The 21,341-nt window shown below is 41.0% G+C and overlaps 1 protein-coding gene across 1 annotated transcript in view; it reads left to right on the top strand.

The window, feature by feature from the left end:
- Positions 1-21,341, top strand: part of ATP10A (ATPase phospholipid transporting 10A (putative)) — a 191,658-nt gene that overhangs the window by 120,642 nt on the left and 49,675 nt on the right. Inside the window, exon 3 of the mRNA XM_059371731.1 lies at positions 12,845-12,930. Within this exon, the coding sequence (XP_059227714.1) occupies positions 12,845-12,930 (86 nt within the window). The remainder of the gene's footprint in view (positions 1-12,844; positions 12,931-21,341) is intronic.

Genomic DNA, 21,341 nt, shown 5'->3' with positions numbered 1-21,341 from the left:
GTTTTGGATTTTGGTATCAAGCTCATAGTGGCTTCATAAAATAGGTTGGGAAGCATTCTTATCACTAGAAAAGTTTTATGAGTGTTATTTCTTCCTGACATATTTAGTAAAATTCATTGGTAAAACCAACTGAATTCAAATTTTTTTTGTGGAAAGATTTAAATGATCTCTCAATTTATTTAATGCTAAATAACTATAATGTATTTTTTCTACTATAAATTGTAGTAATTTGCATTTTTCTAGCAATCTGTCCTTTTCATTTAAATTTTCAAACTTATTACCCAATTTCTCTTGTCACTTTTCTCTTTGACCATTTAGAACTGTATTCCATAATTTCAGAGCAAATTTTTTGAATAATTTTCTTCTTATTTTTGATTTTGCTTTAATTAAATTCTATACTAAATATATTTTTGAAATTTGTTACTTGCTTTAATGGCTCAGAATACGATCAATATTTTAAAATGTTGTGACTGCCCTTGAAAAGACTATGCATCCTATAGTTGTTGAGTGCAGTTTTTATTTATGTCCATTAGAGTAAATTTGTTAATAATGATGTTCCAATTTTTTGTACCTTCCTGGTTTTCTTGACTGTTTGTTCTATCAAATACCAAGAAAGGGTATTTGGCCCCTGATCAAGATTGTGGATTTCTTTATGTCACCTATGTTTCTATTAATTTCTGTAAGCTACAATTTTGACTTATTTTGATTAGAAATATGTAAACTTATAATTATTTTTATTTTCCTTTATTTTTAATTTAAATTTTACTTAGTTAACATATAGTGCAATATTGGTTTCTGGAGTAGAATTCATTGATTCATCAATTATGCATGACACCCAGTGCTCATCAAAAAATTGCCCTTCTTGGGGCACCTGGGTGACTCAGTGGGTTAAGCCTCTGCCTTCAGCTCGGGTCATGATCTCAGAGTCCTGGGATTGAGTCCCACATCGGGCTCTCTGCTTGGCAGGAAGCCTGCTTCCCCCCTTCTCTCTGCCTGCCTCTCTGCCTACTTGTGATCTTTCTCTCTGTCAAATAGATAAATAAAATCTTTTTTTAAAAATTGCCCTTCTTAATAACCTTCACCCATCTATCCCATCCCCTGCCCACCTCCCTCCATCAAACCTTAGTTTGTTCTCTATCGTTAAGAGTCTCTTATGGTTTATTTCCCTTGCTCCGTTTCCTCCCCTTCCCATACATACATCTGTTTTGTTTCTTAAATTCCATATGTGAGGGAGATCATGTGGTGTTTGTCTTTCTCTGACTGACTTATTTCACTTAGCATAAAACTCTCTAGATCTATCCATGTTGTTGCAAATAGCAAGGTTTCACTCTTTTTGATGGCTGAGTAATATTGCCGTGTGTGTGTGTGTGTGTGTGTGTTGTATGTGTTCTTATTTACCCATTCATCAGTTGATAGAAATTTGGACTCTCTTCATGGTTTGGCTATTTTTGATAATGTTGCCATAAAGATAAAGGTTCACGTACCCCTTCAAATTTGTATGTTTGTGTCCTGTGGGGAGATACCTAGTGGTGCAATGGCTGGGTCATAGGGTAGTTCTATTTTTAATATTTTGAAGAACCTCCATACTTTTTTCCAGAGTGGCTACACTAGTTTACATTCCCATTAACAGTGTAAGAGAGTTCCTTTTTCTCCACATTCTCACCAACACTGTTGTTTCTTGTGTTAATTTTAGCTATTCTGGCAGGTGTGAAGTGGTATCTCATCGTATTTGTATTACCCTGTTGAGGAACATTGTTAAACACCTTTCCTGTGTCTGTTAGCCATCTGGGTGTCTTCTTGGGAAAAGTATCTATTCATGTCTTCTGCCCATTTCTTAACTGGATTATTTGTTTTTTGGAGGTGTTAAGTTTCCCAAATTCTTTATATTTTGGATACTAACCCTTTAACTGATATGTTGTTTGCAAATATCTTCTCCCATTCTGTAGGCTGCCTTTTAGTTTTGTTGACTAACAAAACTAAAACTTTAGTTTTGTTTCCTTTGCTGTGCAGAAGCTTTTCATCTTGATGAAGTCCCAGTAGATTCCTTTGCCTTTGGCAATGTATCTAGTGAGTTGCTATGGCTGAGGTCAAAGAGGTTGCTGCCTGTGTTCTTTCTCCTCTAGGGTTTTGATAGTTTCCTGTCTCAGATTTAGGTCTTTCATGCATTTTGAGTTTATTTTTACCTATGATGTAAGAAAGTGGTCCAGTTTCATTCTTCTGGATGTGGCTGTCCAATTTTCCCAGCACATTTGTTGAAGAGACTGGATGTGGCTGTCCAATTTTCCCAGCACATTTGTTGAAGAGTGGATAGTCTTTTTTCCATTGGATAGTCTTTCCTGTTTTGTCAAAGATTAGTTGACCGAGTTGTGGATCTAATTCTGGGTTTTCTATTCTATTCCATTGATCTCTGGGTCTATTTTTGTGCTAGTACCATACTGTCTTAATGATTACAGCTTTGTAATAGAGCTTGAAGCCAGAATTGTGATGCCTCCAGCGTTGTTTTTCTTTTTCAGGATCACTTTGGCTATTCAGGTTTTTTTGTGATTCCATACAAATATTAGGATTATTTTTCCCAGCTCTTTGAAACATGTTGGTGGTGTTTTGATAGGGATTGCATTAAATGTGTAGATTGATTTGGGTAATATATACATTTAAATAATGTTTATGCTTCCAACCTATGAACTTGAAATGCTTTTCCATCTCTTTGTGTCCACTTCAATTTCTTTCATGAGTGTTCTATAGTTTTCAGAGTAGAGATCTTTTACCTCTTTATTGAGGTTTATTCCTAGGTATCTTACTGTTTTTGATATAAATGCAAATAGGATCAATTCCTTGATTTCTTTTTCTGCTGTTTCATTATTGGAGTACAGAAATGCAACAGATTTCTGTACATTTATTTTATATCGTGTGACTTTGCTGAATTCATGAATTAGTTCTGGTAATTTTTTGGTGGAATCTTTCAGGTTTTCTATATAGAGTGTATTGTCATCTGCAAATAGTGAAAGATTGACTTCTTCTTTGCCAATTTGTGTGCCTTTTATTTCTTTTTATTTTCTGATTGCTATGGCTAGGTCTTCCAGTACTATGATGAACAACAGTGGTGAGAGTGGACATCCCTGTTGTGCTGCTGACCGCAGGGGAAAGGCTCTCTGTTTTTCCCCATTGAGGATGATAGTAGCTGTGGGTCTTTTATAGATTGCCTTTATGATGTTGATTTATTTTCCTAATGAATCAAACCTGTTGTCATTTCATATTGACCTTTTATGCTTTTTTATTTAAAAGTACTTTGGCTGATATTAACACAGGTATACTAGCTTTCTTTTTGTTAATCTTTATCAGGTAAGCTCTTTTTGTCTTTTCACATTGTTCTCTGGTATTTGTATGTTTTTAGATGTATTTCTTATAAACATCATATTGTTGAAGTTTATTTTTAATTCTGACAATTTGTTTATTTTTGATAAATGATTTTACTTGATTTATCTTTAATGTTAATATTGGTATATTTGAGTAAGAAAGTTTTCTTCTTTCATTTTTGTTTGTTCTGCCTGTTTTCCTTTTTCTCTCCACATCTGCCTTTTTTTTCTTTTTTCTTTTTTTTTTGGCCTTTTTTTCTTTTATATTTTTGCTTTCTTTTAGATCAAGAGATTTACTATTCTTTTATCACTTGGTTTGGCAGTTACACCAGTTACACACTCCTTTACTCTCACTGTAGTTGTTACATTAAAGATTATAAGATGCATCTTTGACTTACTAGTATCTAATATGCATTGACTTTTTTTTGCATTTTGATTTTTAATTATTTTCCTGGACAATTTCCAAGAACTTCTTTTTTAAGCTTCTTTTCATTCCCTCCTAACCTAATATGCTTTTATAGTCATGTGCTATAATTAAAGCTGTTTATGAACCCCTTAAGACATCATCATTATTTAATACAGTTAGCACACATTCATTTTTACCCTCATATTGGTCATTTTGTTGCACTTTATTTTTTTCTGCTTCTTATCCTTTCATCAGGGCCATTTTCTCTACTCTTTGAAGTATTTTGTTTTTATTTTTTTTTAAGTCTTTGTTTTTAGTATTTAGTTCTGTTCTGCTAGTATCAAGTGCTCTCAATTTCCTTTTAAGACTTAATTTTCTTTGGTTTTGAGCATTTTCATACCATGTGCTCAGGTATAACTTCCCTCTATTTATCCTATTTCAGGTTTTTGGATGTGTGGGTAGGTGCTTTTTAGTCAGATTTACTAAGTTCTCAGCTATGACTTCTTCAAATATTTCTCCTGTGTAATTCTTTCTCTTCTTCATCTTGGGCTCCAGAAATATATATGCCAGCCTTTCCTTTCTGTCTTCTCTGTCTCTTCTCCCTCTGCTGTGTTTCCTGCCTTTAGGTCTCTGTGTTTTATTTTAAAAACTTTTTCTGACCTTTCTTCTAGGTTACTATTTTTTTTCTTCAGGTTACCAAATCTGCTGTTAAACCATTCATTGAGCTTTCAGTGTATTTTTTTTTTTTCCAGGTTTGATTTTTTTTTTTTGTTTGTCTGTGTTCTTTTGTTTTTGTTGTTTTTAAATTCCTTAGGTTGCATTTTAAGGTTTCTAGCTCTTCCAAAATGTCTTTAACTTCCTGATCAAGGCAAGCTTGGGAACTTAAAGTCCCTGTGAGCCTATTCCTACTCTTGTTTCTGTTGGTTCTTTTTGGATGATGTCTAATCTCCTCTTGTGCCTGCTTATCTTTGAGTATGTGTATGAAATTATACTTGGAAATTTTTTTTAAGATTTTTTTATTTATTTGAGAGAGAGCATGGGAGAGAACAAGTCAGGGGAGGGGGCTAATGGAGAGAATAATCTTCAAGCAGACTCCTCACTGAGCATAGAGCTCATGCAGGGCTTGAGCCCATGACCCATGAGGCCATGACTTGAGCCAAAACCAAGAGTTGGAGGCTTGCCATCCAGGCACTCCAGAATTTCATTTTTTATAAAAATTTGAAGGTTAGAATTATGACTCTTTTTTCATTTTTTTTGAAGATTTTATTTATTTATTTCTGAGAGAGAAAGAGAGAGCACACACAAGCAGGGGCAGCGCAGTCAGGGTGAAGGAGCGGCAGGCAGAGGTGGGGAGCAGCAGGCAGAAGGGGAAGCAGGCTCCCCAATGAGCAAGGGGCCCGATGTGGGACTTGATCCCAGAAACCTGGGATCATGACCTGAGCTGAAAGCAGATGATTAAATATGCTGACTGAGCCACAGGTGACCCACTTTTTTTTTTTTTCCACCATTAAGAAAGGACTTTAGTGGGGCTTCTGGGAGGGTCAGTTAAGGATTTGCCTTCCACTCAAGTCATGAGTGGGTCCCTAGGGTCCTGGGATCAAGCCCTGCATCAGGCTCCCTGATAGGCAGGAAGCCTGCTTCTTCCTCTCCCGCTCCCCCTGCTTTGTTCACTCTCTTGCTGTCTCTCTCTCTGTCAAATAAATAGATAAAATCTTTTAAAGAATAAATAAAAGAAAGGACTTTAGTTAGTCTTGTTCAGTATCTGGAGGTTCTATCCATCAAATCCCAAATTTTAGGATTTGAGATAGTCTGGGTTTAAGCTGGGTGCCACTTTCCACGAAGGCTCACTCTTCCAGTTCATTCTTTCTTTGTGGTTCAGTTGTTCATGGTCCCCTAAAAAGACATAGCTGTTTATCAGGCCCTTCTGTTGGTGAGTTCAGTGGGAGGCAGAATAATAACCCTTCAAAGATGGCTGTGTCTTAATTCCCTGAATCTGAGAATAGGTAATGTTATATGACAAAGGGAAATATAATTTAAGTGGCTAATTAGCTGTCCTTGAGATAGATTATTCTTAATTATCCTGAATTATTGAAGCTTTATAACTGAAAGAGGAAGCAGGAGAAAGAGTACACAGCGATGCAGTGGGAGAAAGACTTGGTTTCCCTGATGTTAACTTTAGAAACAGATGAAAGCCATAAGGCAGGAATAAGGGGAGTCTCCAGAAGCTAGAAAAAGCAAGGCAATGGATTCTTTCCTGGAACCTTCAGGAGGAATGCAGACCTGCTACACTTTGTTTTAGGCCAAGTGAGACCTATTTCCAATCTTTGACCTCCAGAACTATAATAAAACACATGTCATTTTAAGCCACCAAATTTATGGTCTGTTATGGCAACAATAGGAATCTAAACTCCAACATTGGTTTGTCTAATTTTGCTCAATTTCCCAACTACCTCCTTCAGAAACTGTAGGTTCCTGTGAGAGGAAAGAGGCCCCCAAGACCAGTCTCAGCTCTCTGGACTTTTTGTCCTTATTAGATGGTGGTTTGACTATTCTTTATCTTCTGGTTAAATCTCTGGTATCTTTGTTCAAGTGTTTCTAATATTTCCCCTGTGTTTCTTTTTGCCCTAAATATGATGTTTGGTCCCAGTTGTCAGTCCTTAATGCTGGATGGTCTTCCTTTTGAATCTGAGGACTGAGCTCACCTGGTTGTGCATTAGCATTCACAGTCTTGTGCCATTTTGGTCTCAGGGTCTCTTCCTTGGGTGATACAAGACTTTCTTCACTGACCTCTTCTTTTTAAGTCCCCCATCCTGATTTTATTCTAACATGAGCAGTATGACTTTTTTCCTACATGGTTACCACTGGGACCTGCCCTCAGAGGTCACTTCATTCTAGATGTCTCTAATTCTTTCTGTGCTGCCTGGTGAGAGGAGAGCACCTTATCATCAGTTGGAATATCTGTCTCGTGATCCCCAGAATTTGATGGGTCTATACCTACAGCCCTGTCTTTGCTCACTCCATCATGCCCACAGATAATGATGGAAGAGGGGCAAAGAGGTTCGTGGCTGTGAGACAGGCAGGCTGACTCATAACCTGGCAGTGCACATTAGCTCAGCAGCATTGCTGTAGACGTGTTTCATATGGTGGCACCTTGTTGGATTAAGTACAGATTCTTTTAAGAAGGCAATTTTAATATACAATTCTCCTTTAGGTTTTGAAGTTGGTTTTCTATAAAGCAACTCCTGTTGCTTGCTGCCTGTCCTTAGATACTCTTAACATATTTATAAAAGAAAAAGTGGAGGAGCTCTGCTGTCAGTCACAGTCCATGAAGGCAGCACGAAGCAGTCATAGCTATGAGGGAAAGAAAGGCTTTTGATTTTGAGAATTTAGGCTCAAACCTGGCATTCTGGGCCTTTGAATTTTCCCACCATCTAAACTATCGCTTTGAGGTTTTTGAGTATAAGACAGCAAGGAGGCTAGAGAAGAAAGGATAAAAAGGCAGGGAAAGGAAGGGAGAGGTTGCCCCTCCTGTTTCAATGAGGGCAAGGCTGGATTTCTACTTTCAAAGAGAGGTCCACATGATCCTTGTACTCGGGACAGGAAAATTTGCAATTAGAAAAAGAAAGCAGCAAATTGATACCCCTTGATCAGTGTTTCTGTGAGCTGTCAAAGGCTTTGAGGTTCCTGAAGCCTCTTTGAAGGCTTGCTGAGGCCCTTATGCTCCTCCCATGGTGCTGGCCAGCTTTGTTTCCCTGGAGATGACAATGGCATCAGGAGGGAGTGTGACACTCACAGAAACCGTCATGAGCTGTACTACATGCCTCCCACTGCTTCTTCATGGGCTGCATAACCAACCTACATAAACACTAACATACTTAGGACACATTGGATAATATAGTCGCATCTATTGCAACTATAGAGTAAATGGTTATTTAAATGTTTCGTGATCATTTGTATCAGGGCATAAACTCCTAGTGTTAGAACACTGAATCTATGAAAGTGATTAGAAAAAGATTACTTTGAATTAAGGTTCTTTTATGTTTGACATTTCCTGCTACCAGTACCAGAATGCCTACAGTTTCATCCAGGTTTTTATTTTTTGATGGATTGAGTACTGACTATGTGCCAAGGGATACATTGGTGAACATGACAGACTATTTCTTTCCCATTTCAGGTTAACTACTTGAAAATATTGATTTGGCAATGCAATCTTTGCAGTAAATAAGTAAATTTATTCATTCATTTGTTCATGCAGTATTGGGCTTTCTGCCCTCCTTTAATTCCCAAGGTACTAAAAAGTCATGTGGTAAACATAAATTGGATTAAAAATGTAGAACGAAAGGGTTGCAGTAATTTTTCCATTAATTTAGGTTAAAATGCTTTGCCTAAGTTAATTCAGATATTGAACACCCTTTGTTAATAAACAGCTAAATTAGAAGCTGTGAAGAAATTCTTTTACATTGCTACTAAATGAAATGCACTTGTACCAAAGAGGGACTGAGTTTCTGAAACACAGAGAAGCCCTACCAGCCCCCTTGACAGTCCTATTTGTCTCAGCATCAGGTGAGGGAACACCTGGCAGGCAGAGGTTCTAGGCCTCAGGAGCCCAGCACAGAACTCTAGGTCTGTTTGGAAGCTTGTGATATATGAGATCCTTGCAAAATAAGCACCCGTCACCCTGGTCCATGTGTGCATAAGGCTCTGTGCTGGTCTCAGGGGCATAGAGCTCCTGCCTCAGGGAACCTAAAGTCTGTGAAGCATGAATGAAGCCAGCAAGCTCACAGCAGTGGCACCTGTCTGTCCTGCCTAGGGCAAGGAGCTGTCACTTCTTGAAATACAAGAGGCAGTTAGCTAGGTGGAGTACTGTGGGAGGGCAAAGGAATCCATGCAAAAAGGTCTGAGCCTAATATCTCAAGTGGCAGGAATAGGAAGTGGGAGGGGTGGCATCCAACCCCGGGCAGAGCCTGGCTGCTACACTGGGATGTGAATCTCATCCTCTATGAGAGCTAATACAGGGTAATCAGCTTTTGTAAAAAAAATTTTTTTTAATTCATTTATTTTATATATATAGAGAGAGTGTGAGTGCATGCTAGCTGTGGGGAGGGGCAGAAGGAAAAGGAAAGCAGCAGACTACCCCTGAGCATGGAGCCCAGATTGGGGCCCCATCTCACAATTCTGAGATCCTGACCTGAGCTGAAATTAAGAGTTGGATGCTCAATCAACTGAGCCACCCCAGGTGCCTGCAGGCATCCCTATGTGGGGTGGTGATGTTGATGCTGGAAGTGGAGGGGAAACCGTCAGTCCCTTGTGACCAGTTGCATCATGATGAGTGACACGAAGGACAGTTTCAGGACAGGGTCCCAGGTGCAGAGGACAGAAGGAGCATGTGTATTTTCTGTGTCTTGTCGCTGATTGCTGGGCTTGGTACATTCTCTCACCAGGCTTCTCTGGACCATGTCATCCAGAAACCAGGACAGACAGCCTCACTCTGAAATCTTTACATGGAGAGCTGGTGGGGTCTCCGGAAGCATGTGCTTATTCCATTTTCAAAGCAGTTTAAACTGGTTCACTTCATTCTTCTCATGATAAAAAATAGTGGTGTCTTCTTTGATGGACTGAAAATGTCCTTTTAGGTATCACTGTTTTGTTTTAGGTTGAAGGAAGTGCACTTTCACTTTTCCTAAACAGATATTAGTAATTCAGTTAACACAAAATGTGAAATATAAGACTAGTAACAGACTCTTCCCTGTAAATCAAGCCTTCATTCAGTGAACAGTCTGGGTACTGCTCAGTTAGATATCATGCCTCCCCCATGTGATTGAACAGGGGACCTGCACCTGCATAGACACCTGGAAGTATCTGCATCAGCACCTGGAAGAGGTACTAAGCATGAGGGGTGATCAGCATTGGGCCTCTGAAGAAAGGACCATCTGCTGGAGTGACTTGGCTCGTTAGGCCCTTGGCTGCTGCAGTTTCTAACAAAAATTCAAGTTCAAGGGCAGAGCTCTCTCCTGTGTCCCTGCCCTGCCTCTTCCTTTTCATGCAGTAAGATTGAATTACTTTGTCCAAAGAAGCTTGAGAAATACTCAGAGTATAGCAGCAGAAAATATGGCCAGTAAGGTACTCATTTGGACATGCCTGCTCTGCACTGAGTGATGTCATCAGCTACGCTTGGCCCAAGGTGCTTGGCATGCTGAGTGGTGCTGCAGAAGGCCAGTAGCTTCAGTCAGAGGGCCTGCATGTACGAGAATGTTCTCATAGGCAATGATGCTTCTGCAGCAACTCCCAGTACTGACGTTGTCACAGCATGGGTGTGAATTAAAATCACCTCTGCATTCTGTGGATTGGTGGATTCATAGAGCTCTGGAGACCTCAGAAATCCAAGTCTAAAAGGTCTCTCTTGACTTGCTAACAGTCTCACATTTATTAAACTGAAGAACTAGGACTAAATCTCAAATCTCCTGATTTTTTTTTTTTTAACTCCATTTTTGGGTGAACTCTGCTAATTCTACATGCACAGGCATTGCTGAAGATGGGAAGGAGGTGGATATCAACAATCAAACCAGGATATATTTAATAGGAAGCATCTTTTTTAAAATATTAAAACTTAAAGACTTGTTTAAATATCTTTTAAAAAAAAAAGCATATGTATGTATTCCTTTCTTCACAATCAATTTTTTTTAACTTTCTTTTTGTTATGGTAAAAATATACATATAACACACAATTTACCATTTTGACCATTTTTAAGTGCGCAGTTCTGTGATATTAATTTTATTCACATTGTTGTGTAACCATTATTACCATCTACCTCTAGAATTTTTTCATCTTCCCCAAGAGGAAGTGTTTTCTGTTTGTTTGGTTTTTTTTAATGGATTTAACAAGCTCAGAATGGAAGGATGGGTTGGGATCCTCTAATCCTCTAACTCTGTCCATGCTCCAGGGGGCAGTGTTGAAAAAGTTTGGCAGATGATAGTGACTAGAGCATGACCTTGAAGCCAGTTTGGAATGAAACAGATGGGTAGGTAGATGAGTGAGAAATAAATAAATATATTTCTTAAATGGGGTACTATTATATCATCAGTTTACTTAGAAACAATCAATATAAGTAGAATTTTCCTACCCAAAAAATGTACTCTGCATGTGAAACTTTTTTAAAATGAGAAACTAAGAGATGGTCTCTGTATTGGTTTGCTAAGGCTGCCATAACAAAATACCACAGTCTAGCTACTTAAACAACAGAAATTCACTTTCTCACAGTTCTGGAAGCTGGAATTCCAGACCAGTTTGTCCACAGGATTGGTTTCTTCCGAGAACCCTTCTTTGGGAAGTCATCTCTTCCCTTTTTCTTCAGTATGTGTCTGTATCCAAATTTCCTCTTAGAAGGATACCAGTCACATTGTATTAGGCCTCACCTTAATGACTTATTTTAACTTATCTCTTTAAAGGTCCTGTGTGGGCACATCATGAGGTCCTGGGGTTTAGGACTTCAACATATAAATTCTGGGATGGGGGGTGAGGATGGTAGTGGTTACACAGTTGAATTATAACAGTCTCTGAAGATCCCTTCAATTCTAAAAATCCTCAAAATTCTCCCCAACTCCAGATGAAGCAGATGAAACCAGGCGACCTGAGCCTTGGACGTGCACATTCCTCAAGGCACATGGTTATTGATAGAACGTTCTGAATGCAGCACTGGAGTCCAGAGACGGAATGTCCTACCATTTCTGAGCCATTCACATTACATTTTTCTTAGAGATAAAGAATAACAAACAGACAGAGTATTTTAAGTACACCCGTCTTGTCTGCCAAGAATAATCCTGGTGTGCTGTGGAACTCAGTCCCTTCATGGCTATCCTGGATGCTGCATCTGCAAATGTCTGCCTTGAAAAAGGCAACCAACTGGCTTCAAGATACTTCAGATGGCTTTAAATGAACTCAAGGAAGCCTGACACATAGCCTCACTCTAGAAATAGAGCCAGAGGCCATTTCAGTCCAAGGGGAGCAAGGCTGATGGCTAATTAAACCTCAAGAAGAGTTTTTTAAAATGGCATTTTAATTTCAGCTATTGAATTGAGCTACTATTATCCAGTGAGTTCTCTTTTTAATATACAGGATGCACTGAGAAACAGTAAGAACTGATGTTTGAGTAATTACCTTTATGGCTGTATTCTGTGCAGGAAACTATGTTGTTGTGGTAGAGTCATAATCACCTGGGGTGGTGTTAACAATATTTATGCCATTGCTATGATTTTTAACCACTTGCACTTTTTATGTGATTATTTACTTGTGTGAGCAAAGACAATTCAACTTTTCATCATGTTGTGACACTTGGTAGATAAAAGGGAATGACAAGTCTGAGCAATGAGAGCTAATTTCTTAAAAAATCCATTAATGATAGTTATATATATATTAAAGGCCTATTCCCTGCATTTCCCTCCCATTTTTCTTCTTCCCATTCTCCTTCCTTCTCCCTTCCTTCTCTCCACTCCTAATCTGGTCATATGGTTTATGGCAGTGTTATATCTCTCAGTGGCAAAATTCTCAATGAGAGACTTTGTGGGAGCTGCCATTTTTCATCAAGTAAAATAATACAGAAATTGTTATTAAGTGTATGTCATTAAATATCTGTGCAAAAATTTTAGTGCACATTGAGGAAATGTCATTTTATTATAAGTTCCTATTTTCCAGATGGAATTCGCTTCTCTAATCTGTATAGGAAATTGGAAGGTGCTGGTCTGTTTCAAAAAATTCATTCGTCCCTTTCAATCATTAGTGGCTTCCTTTGCCGTTATCTCTTAGTCTTTTATTTTCATTAGAGCTATAATCCTTTCCAGCTCACTTACTCACCAGTACTGTTCTATTAATTGCTATTCATTCTACAATGATCAGTTATCATTCAGTATTAAGATGTGAAAGCATGAGCTAAGTGCTATGTGCCCATTGGCATTCTGCAGAGGTTTCCGGGCAGACTCCGTCCATGAAATTTCCCTGCCCCATGTGGATATGAGACCAAAGAACAAGTGCCTTTTAGAGTGGAACGGTCTGAGCCCAGATTTCTCTAATGTATGCATGCTGTTGTTTTAGGTCTCCGAATTCAATCCGTTGATGTTCACCAGCGTAATCGAGTGTGAGAAGCCAAACAACGACCTGACTAGGTTTCGTGGTTGCATGTGAGTATTGTACATATGTTTGAGCTTGATCTTCTGTTTGATACACACACACACACACACACACACACTTCAAAAATAAGCATTTAGTATTCTTGCCACATGTGTAGCCTTTTAGGAATGTTGCCCATTGCTGAGCCTTCTTGGTTGCTTCTGGGACTAGTTTGTAAGATCCTATCTGCAGTAGAAACTTGCCCACACTGCCTATGATGAATAAATACAGCTTGTCCTTCCTCTAGCTGGCCCAGGTTGGATGAGGGGAACAAGAGAAGTATGGTTGACTGACTACACATAGCCCCATTAAATGGAAGCATGGGGGCTACCCAGGAGGAGTCTGGGTAGAATCTCATTCATTCATTCACTTAGGTACTCAGTCACTGAGTATTTGTTGAGCCTCTGCTTCATGATAGACCCTGTTGAGGGCTCTGAGAGTAATGCAGTGAACTGAATAGTTAAAAAAAAAAAATTATCGCCTTCATGTTTATTTCATTCTAGTTAGGGGAAAAAAGAGGCAATAAACAAACAAACAAAATAAGTACAGTCTATCATGTGTCAAGTAGTTCAGTCCCTTGCTCCAAAATGGGAAGACAAAAAAGGTGGATAAATGACACAGGCTTGGTATGTGGTGAACTTACAGAAGCTGGGCTATGTGTACGGGGGACATATATGCTAGTCTCTCTACTTTCATATTCATTCAGAAATAACAGTCATACTGAGTGTGTGTGTGTGTTTAGTCCTTTGACTTGGGGAAAACAATGGGACAGAAGAGGGAGCATCAGCATGGAGTTGCTTAGTTGGATGCCAAAGATGTTGGGGCAGCCTCACAGGGAATGAATGAGATATGTATGCAAGAACCTGAAGGACTGTAGGTCTGACCTGCCTTGACTCACTGCTTGATGTCTTGGAGCCTTAGTCTGCTCTCTTAGGCTTAGTTCTCCTGTGTGGAGAATTTGGGGCCTTCTCTCTGCCAGCTTTCTTGTTTGAGGTACAAACTGACTGTTCTAACTGCTTTGTGGTCCAGGCACATAGTAGCCCCCACAGACATGTGGGGGTGAGGCAGGATACTCTGCTTCTGGAAGTAGGCTCCATTTCCAAGACCTCTCAGTATATGTTTGAGTCTTCAGGCTCACTGGCATACCTAGCACTGTTGCATGTGCCCCCCACACTGTAGACTTCTTATCCTGCTACGGGGTGAGCAGTGAATGAAAAGCATTAATAGTAAATGGTGAAATGTGTGTGCTGCCAAGAGGGGACCCAGTTACCCACCAAATTTGCTGTTCCATGCTTGAAGGTCAGAATTTGGAAAGTGTTAGGTCATCCCTTAAGGAGCCAATTAAAAGAGGATAAAACTCATTAAGAAAAATGTTAAAATTTAGTATGTAGAATGTAAAGGGAGAATACTCAACTACTCATAGTTAACTTGTCTGCCATAGATCTTTCACCCTCCCATGACCCCCTGGACCATCTTCTGTAGGCCCACTGACCCATTATCTCCCAGACTTCACCCATGGCACCATTCTCAGCACCACTGTGAAGCTCCAGGGACACATCATCTAAATGAAACAGCTGCTGGGTTTCCAAAGACCCTAAAATAACCATCTTGAAGGTTGGTGAAGGCATCTTCTAGGGGGAATATTCTATGCACATTCTTGCTGTTAGGGTAATTTTGTGAGGCCAACTCTACCAAAGAAAAAGGGTAGACATCCTTCACCAAAGACTGTACTCCTCTCTTATGGTCTGTCTGGTCTGTCTTCTCTTCTATAGGGGTTCCTCCAGACTTCTGAAAGATGCAGTGCTCCTGTGCTCTGATGACTATTCTCACACTTTTGTTGCCTGCTCTTGAGTTGGATTAACACTGAAAGGGATTCAACACTAAGTCAACAGCTCTCAGTCGTGCCCTCCAGGAACTACGCTTGTCATAGGATATTAAACAAATCCAGCTTAGTACTGAGGCTGGCAGGCTCTGGAGCCCACACTTTTAGCTAGATGACCTTAGACAATCTATTTAACTTTATTCATCTGTATAATGGGGAGAATCATGGGAGCCCCCTCAAGTCCTTGGAGCAAAGTTTAATCAATTTAATACCAGAAAGCTTTCAGAAGGGTGCTTAATAAATATTTACCACTATTACGGTCATTGCTACTATTGTTAATATTATTACTGTTACATATAATACCATAGAGCAGGGAGATAAAAGGATCAGGAGAGAGGTATAAGAGAACATGAATGTGTCCAGGGAAAGAGTTGCTGTTGGAAAGGGAGGGTGATTTGTCTTCAGTGTGAGTATTAGGAGAAGCCATAGAAAGAAGGTAATGGGGTTTTGAGATTTCCTGAATTTGAGGAGCTGGCAAGTGCCTCAGATGGAGTCAATGTGGACAGAACTTCAGGGGAGTAGGGCCTAAAGATAAATATTTGAGGACCCTCTGCCCCAGAGGTCATCTATGAAGTCAGGGAACAGGCCTGGGAACATGGGACAAAGGGCTAGGGAAGAAAGGAAAGGAATAAAGACAGAATAACCCCACAGTCAGGAGCAAGCCTCCTTAAGTGTGATAAGGGTGTGGTTTCAAGGGCAATGTCCAATGATGGAGGCAGAGCAGGGACATTCAGGAGAAAATCTGCCTGCCACACTCCAGGGGCACCTTAAGGAACAGAAAGGCCACACCATCAGAGTGTAGACCGAGACGGTCAGAGTCCAGATTGCAGGAGGTAAAAGAGGAATTATATTTTTCCTCTGCTCTTTCTAGAAATGTGGCCTAAAAAGGAGAAACAGGGCCAGAGACGAAAGCCTCGAAGAAAAGGGGAAGGACTTTTACTAGGAAAAGAGAAGATAACAAAAAGCCCTACTGGTGGAGATCTCCATGTGGGCAATGCTGACTTTCAGTTGTGGGGAGGTGGTGATCAATGAGAGGTAGCATCCCCTGGTTCCTTGCTTATCCCCAGTGCCTGCACCACCTCTGCACCAAGCCCTTAGCTGACTTGGCACCTCCCGCCTCTGCATTCTCTGGCAGATGGCTGCTTGAGTGGATGTCATTTTGCCCCCCAGCCAGCAAGGCTTACTCAGCTTCTGCAGCAGATATCTCCAACAAACGTTTTTAACATGAGTGACCTCACTGGTCCGTCTCCTGAGAAAGAAAGGCAAGAAGGACAATTGCCTGCTGCATGAATCTTTCCCCACTCTGCTCCCTAGTTTTGCCATACTTTCTCCACCCTGTCATCTGCAGTGAGACTCACCTCCAAGCCTGGTCCCAAATCCTGCTAGTCTAGATGCTGCCAGGCTACCAGTTCAGGTCTTTGCATACTTGGACTCTGGTTTAATTGTGATTTACCATTTCCACCAAGCCAGTTGTTTTGGATTGGCCGCTGGAAGGTCATGATGCCGATGGGCCTCTCTCCTAGCAGGCCAACTGAGGCAGGGTCTCAGGAGGTGGGACATAGGTGACTGTGTGTTAAAGTTTCTCCGTTTGGTGCTGTGCTGCAACCAGCATGAGCAACTCTACTCCCTAGCCAGGCTGAAGTGCTCCAGAAAGAGTGAGGGGAGTAGGGGCAGGTAAGTGGAGTGTCTGGGGGGGGGGGGGCACCTGTTCCTCCTCTGAGAGAAGGGAGGCCACGTTCCCATACTGGTCCTTATGCTCGGGGTGGGGCTAACTTGGGAGGTAGATCTGCAGTTTAGACCCAGGGAGCAGATCAGCAGCCAGTTCCCTCGTAGGCTGGTTTGCTGGATTTCATTATCTGCTGAGGATGGCCTCCCTTCAGCCTTGACTCAGCTGCTGTCCTGTGACCTCACTCCAGCCAGGGAGCCCAGGCCAAGCCCAGCTGCCCTTTATACCAGCAATACCAGTTTCACTCATATTTGGACCAGCCAATCTGAACTCAAAACTTTAGCCATTTGCACTTAGACCCAAGCTTGGGTTTATAGCAAGAAGACCCAAGTCTGAATTCTAGCTTTGCCCACTCACTAGGCAAATTATTCTACATTTCCTAACATGACTTCCTCCTAATGTTGGAAGTAACAGTGGCTGACATGAGAATGAAGGAAAAGAATATGGTGACGAATGAGGTGAATTATTTCTTTCCCTTTTTTTAATTGTTTTAGTATATGGGTAAGAAAATACAGAAATTCTAAGATAGGCTTGAAATATTCCAAGAAAAAGTAAGATCATGTATTTAGAAATTAAGAAAGAAAGAAATTCAAGTGCACGGCAACAACAGAAATAATCCTTTAACTGTCTGTGGAGGAAGCATGAGGTGTATTATAACATGTCGGACAAGAGAGTGGTATTAGCCATGGTATGTGATTCCATTGGGATGAAATGTCTTCATAAGAATGTCTTTATAGATAGAAAGCAGGTTAGTAATTTTCAGGGTTGGAGGTGTGGAAGGGGAATGGGGAGTGACTGCCAGTGGTTATGGGGATTCCTTTTGGGGTGGAAAATGTGCTCTAAAATTACCTGGTAGTGATAGCTGTGTGAATAAAAAAAAAAAAAAAAAAGAACAAAATGCTCAACTGTACACTTTAAACAGGTAAATTTTATAGTATGTGAAATGTATCTCAAGCTGTTAAAAATTTTTAAAAAAGTGTTAGGACCTTCATTATTCAAGGGCACCTTAATGCTCACCATTGTTTAATACAATCCCACAGTTAAGCACTAACGAAATCCTGTTATTGCAGCCTCTTCGGGCTGTGAATGGTCTCCTGTGAATGGAGACCAGCTCGGTGACTGTGTGCCCCAGCAGCTCAGAGCACCCAGCTCAGCTGTGCTCAGCCAACCTCATGACATATGGTGGGTGATTTCTGAAGCCACCAGTCAATCAAACATTTTCGTTTACCTTTAGGAATAAAGCAGAGAGGTTGGTTGGTTTAGTCTGAAATAAAATTCCATTTCAAATTGTACATACAGGTTCTATTTCTGATCCCAAAGTCTTCTACAGAGTAAGTCCTGAGCTCCCTCCCTGCATGCTTCAGAGCCTTATAGGACCACCTAGGGCTGGGAACGGCCATTGCAAACTTGTTCATGCTTGTTGGGGTAGTCTCCCTGCCCTGCAGATGACACACTCCAGCACCACTGTCACCTGTAAGAGACAGCAGCACGAGAGCCCTCATGGGTCCTTACCACCCCCCAGCCCAGTGTCTGGATGGAACTATGGGTTTATGTCCGAGATGTACTCATTACCAATGACCAGGCATTAAGATGAACTGTACCAATTGGACTCGTTAAAACTAGAAAAATTTATTTTACCTTGACACCTTTAATTGACATTTATATCTCAAGAAAATCTACCATTGACATAAAACACACAATTGGGTTATTTCTGCACTTACATTAGATAAAAACTTGATCAACTATTAACTTAAAGAAAATTCTTCTATGATTTCTTTCTCTCTGTGTGTCACTCAGAGTTCCCTCGGGCAACAGATCTGGCACTCAGATTCACATATGTGGAGAGGGGTCTTTTTGCTAAGGTCCATTGAAACAGGAGTGGATGGAGCCACAAGAGTTAGTAGCAGCGGAGCTGCCACCACTGTGAGGTCCAGTGGCCCCAGGGCAGGAATGGCCACTTGGACTCATGTCAAGGGGGCTACCTGGGGAGGCTCATAGCCCTAGTCTAGGGACACACCCAGCCCAATACTCACTCCCCAAAAGGAGCCAAGGAATGAGTTTGTCATCCTCCCTTGCCTGTGTTCACAGCCCTGTCCTTATGACATAACCATTGGATGGACCCAACCTAAAGCTGCGGACAATGCAACCTTCAGCATTTGCCAGGCTTAGAGATAGATATCAGGGGTGCCAAACAGAATAAGATTTGAGAAGCTCATGTTTAGAAGTGGACACAAACAAAGAGGCATCAAAGAATACTGTAGAGTTTCCTGGCTGCAAGGCCTGGGGAGCTTAACCCAGAAAACCTTCCTGAAGTTTATAAAATGTGACCCCAGGCTAGCAGGCTAGGCTCCTCTAGACTAACTGGCTGCACTGCAGTGAGAGGCAGCATGGGTAGAAGGATGTGCAGTGTGAGGTGGCTGGAGCCCAAAGCCTGCACAGGAAGAGCCCACAAAGATGCTGCAGAATCAGCTGGGCTATGTGTGTGAAGCCTGAAGAAATAAGGAGATCACACAGAATCTCCCAGGAGAGTGCAACATTCAGGTGCACACACTGAAAGGTTGCTCTGGTGACTGTGTGAGAAATGGACAGGAGGGACCAAGGCTGGTGGCATCCAGGCCAGCAGAGGGTATGTTGTAGTCTCTGAACAGAGAAATCTTGGAAGCCTGAATTAGGGCAGTGATGCACAGAGGGAGGGAGAAGGAGGTGGATTCAAGAAATAACCAGGGAGGAGGGTAAAATTAAGGACTGACATTTGAGTAGATGTAAAAATGAGGAAAGAGTGGTCAAGAAGGGTACTCTTGGTGTGGTCAGAGTGCTGGTCAGGGTGTGTGAGGGTGGACCACTATCTGGGGTGGAGAAGAGAGGAGGGCCCAGGTGCTGGAGGTGATGTGACCAGGGGAAGGAAAGAGCAGCTGGCTGCTCTCCAAGGTCCCTGAACTCTCACCCTATTGCCTCTGGTCCTGGGGACAACTGGGCAGCAACAAGTACACCTCGCACCTCTGTGTTTGAACTGATGGATTGCTGCCCGGTTGCTGGTCCCTGGAGGAACGAGCCTTGATATGGAAAACCCATTACCAACAGCAAGTGCTGATTAGGGAGATATGACATCTTCTGAGGAAGAATAGCTATGCAGAATACTTATTAGCTGAACTCCACGGTTTCCCAAGGGGCCAGGCTGTGACCCTTCCCAGTGCACAGAACAGTCTTGCCAAACAGCTCTCTTATCACACTTGGACTTTGGGACAGTTTTAATTTAGAAGAGATTGGTTGTGATGAGTCAGGAAGCCAGGAGACTTGAACTAGAGAAGCTCTTCTCAGAGGCTCAGATGAAATGTTAAAGGATGCCTCAGTTTGCTCAGGCTCACTGTAGACCAGGCAACTGGAACAACAGAAATCTATTATCTCACATAATGAGGGTTAGTATCTAAAATCTATGAAGAACTTACCAAATTCAACACCCCAAAAACCAATAATTCAATTTAAAAATAGCCAGAAGACACAAATAGACATTTTTCCAAAGAAGACATGCAATTGGCCAATAGATACATGGAAAGATGCTCAATATCACTCATCATCCAGGAAATACATGTCAAAACTACAGTGTGATATCATTTCACACATGTCAGAATGGCTAAAATCAACACTAGAAACAAGTATTGGAGAGGATGTGGGGAAAGAGGAATATTCCTGTTCTGTTGGTGGGAATGCAAACTGGAGCACCCACTCTGGGAAGCAGTATGGAAGTTCTTCAAAGAGTCAAAAATAGCACTACCCTAGGATCCAGCAATTGCACTAGTAGGTACTTACTCAAAGAATGCAAAAGTCCTAATTCAAAGGGATAATGTACCCAGTGTTTACGGCAGCAATATCTACTATAGCCAAATAATGGAAAGAGCCCAAATGTCCATCAGTTGATGGATAAAGAAGAAATACAGACAGACAGACAGACACACACACACAGGAATATTACTCAGCCATAAGAAGAATGAAATCTTGCCAATTTCTAATGATGTGGTTGGAGCTAGAGTGTATTATGCTAAGCAAAATGAGTCAGTCAGAGAAAGACAAATACCGTATGATTTGACTCATGTACGGAATTTAAGAAACAAAACAAGTAAGCATAGAGGAGAAAAAGAGGGGCAGACTAAGAAAGAGACTCTTAACTATAGGCAGACTGATGGTGACAAGAGGGGAAGTTGGAGGAGGAATGAATTAAATTGTCGATGGGGATTAAGGAGGACACTTGTGATGAGCACCGGGTATTATATTGTAGTATATTGCAGATTGAAAATGTATTGTAGACTTGAAAATAATATTAAATAATATAATAAATAAATATATAAAATGTATATAAATATAAACAAATAAATAATGTATAATAATATTAAATATTAAAGTCCAGTGTTAACTAACTGGAATTTAAATAAAAGCTTAAAGAAAAAGAAAAATTTGTCTATTTGTGACAATACAAGGTACTGATGAGGAGCAGTGTTCTCCACGATGAGCAGGAAACAGGCATAAGACCACAGAGCAACCTTCCCTGGCCAACTTCTCACTCAGTCTTACGGTTCCCAGGTCTGCCCTCTCTAGCTGTGGTCTGTCCCTGTGATGAAAACAAGCCTGTGATGCTGACAGCAATTTGCTCATGTGGGTTTTTCATACATATCCAGCAATTCTGTCACAGCAGCTGGGTGTCCTATAATTTAACTCAATTCTGAAACTCCCTGCAGACAGTGTCAGATCCTCCAGGTTAAGGCTCAGTCCCACAAGACTTCCTTGTTCCAAATGCCAACCGCAAGTCCACGCTGTCACCT

This window comes from Mustela nigripes, chromosome 13, assembly GCF_022355385.1.
Source record: "Mustela nigripes isolate SB6536 chromosome 13, MUSNIG.SB6536, whole genome shotgun sequence".
Taxonomy (NCBI): domain Eukaryota; kingdom Metazoa; phylum Chordata; class Mammalia; order Carnivora; family Mustelidae; genus Mustela; species Mustela nigripes.
This window is presented reverse-complemented; position numbering and strand designations above follow the sequence as displayed.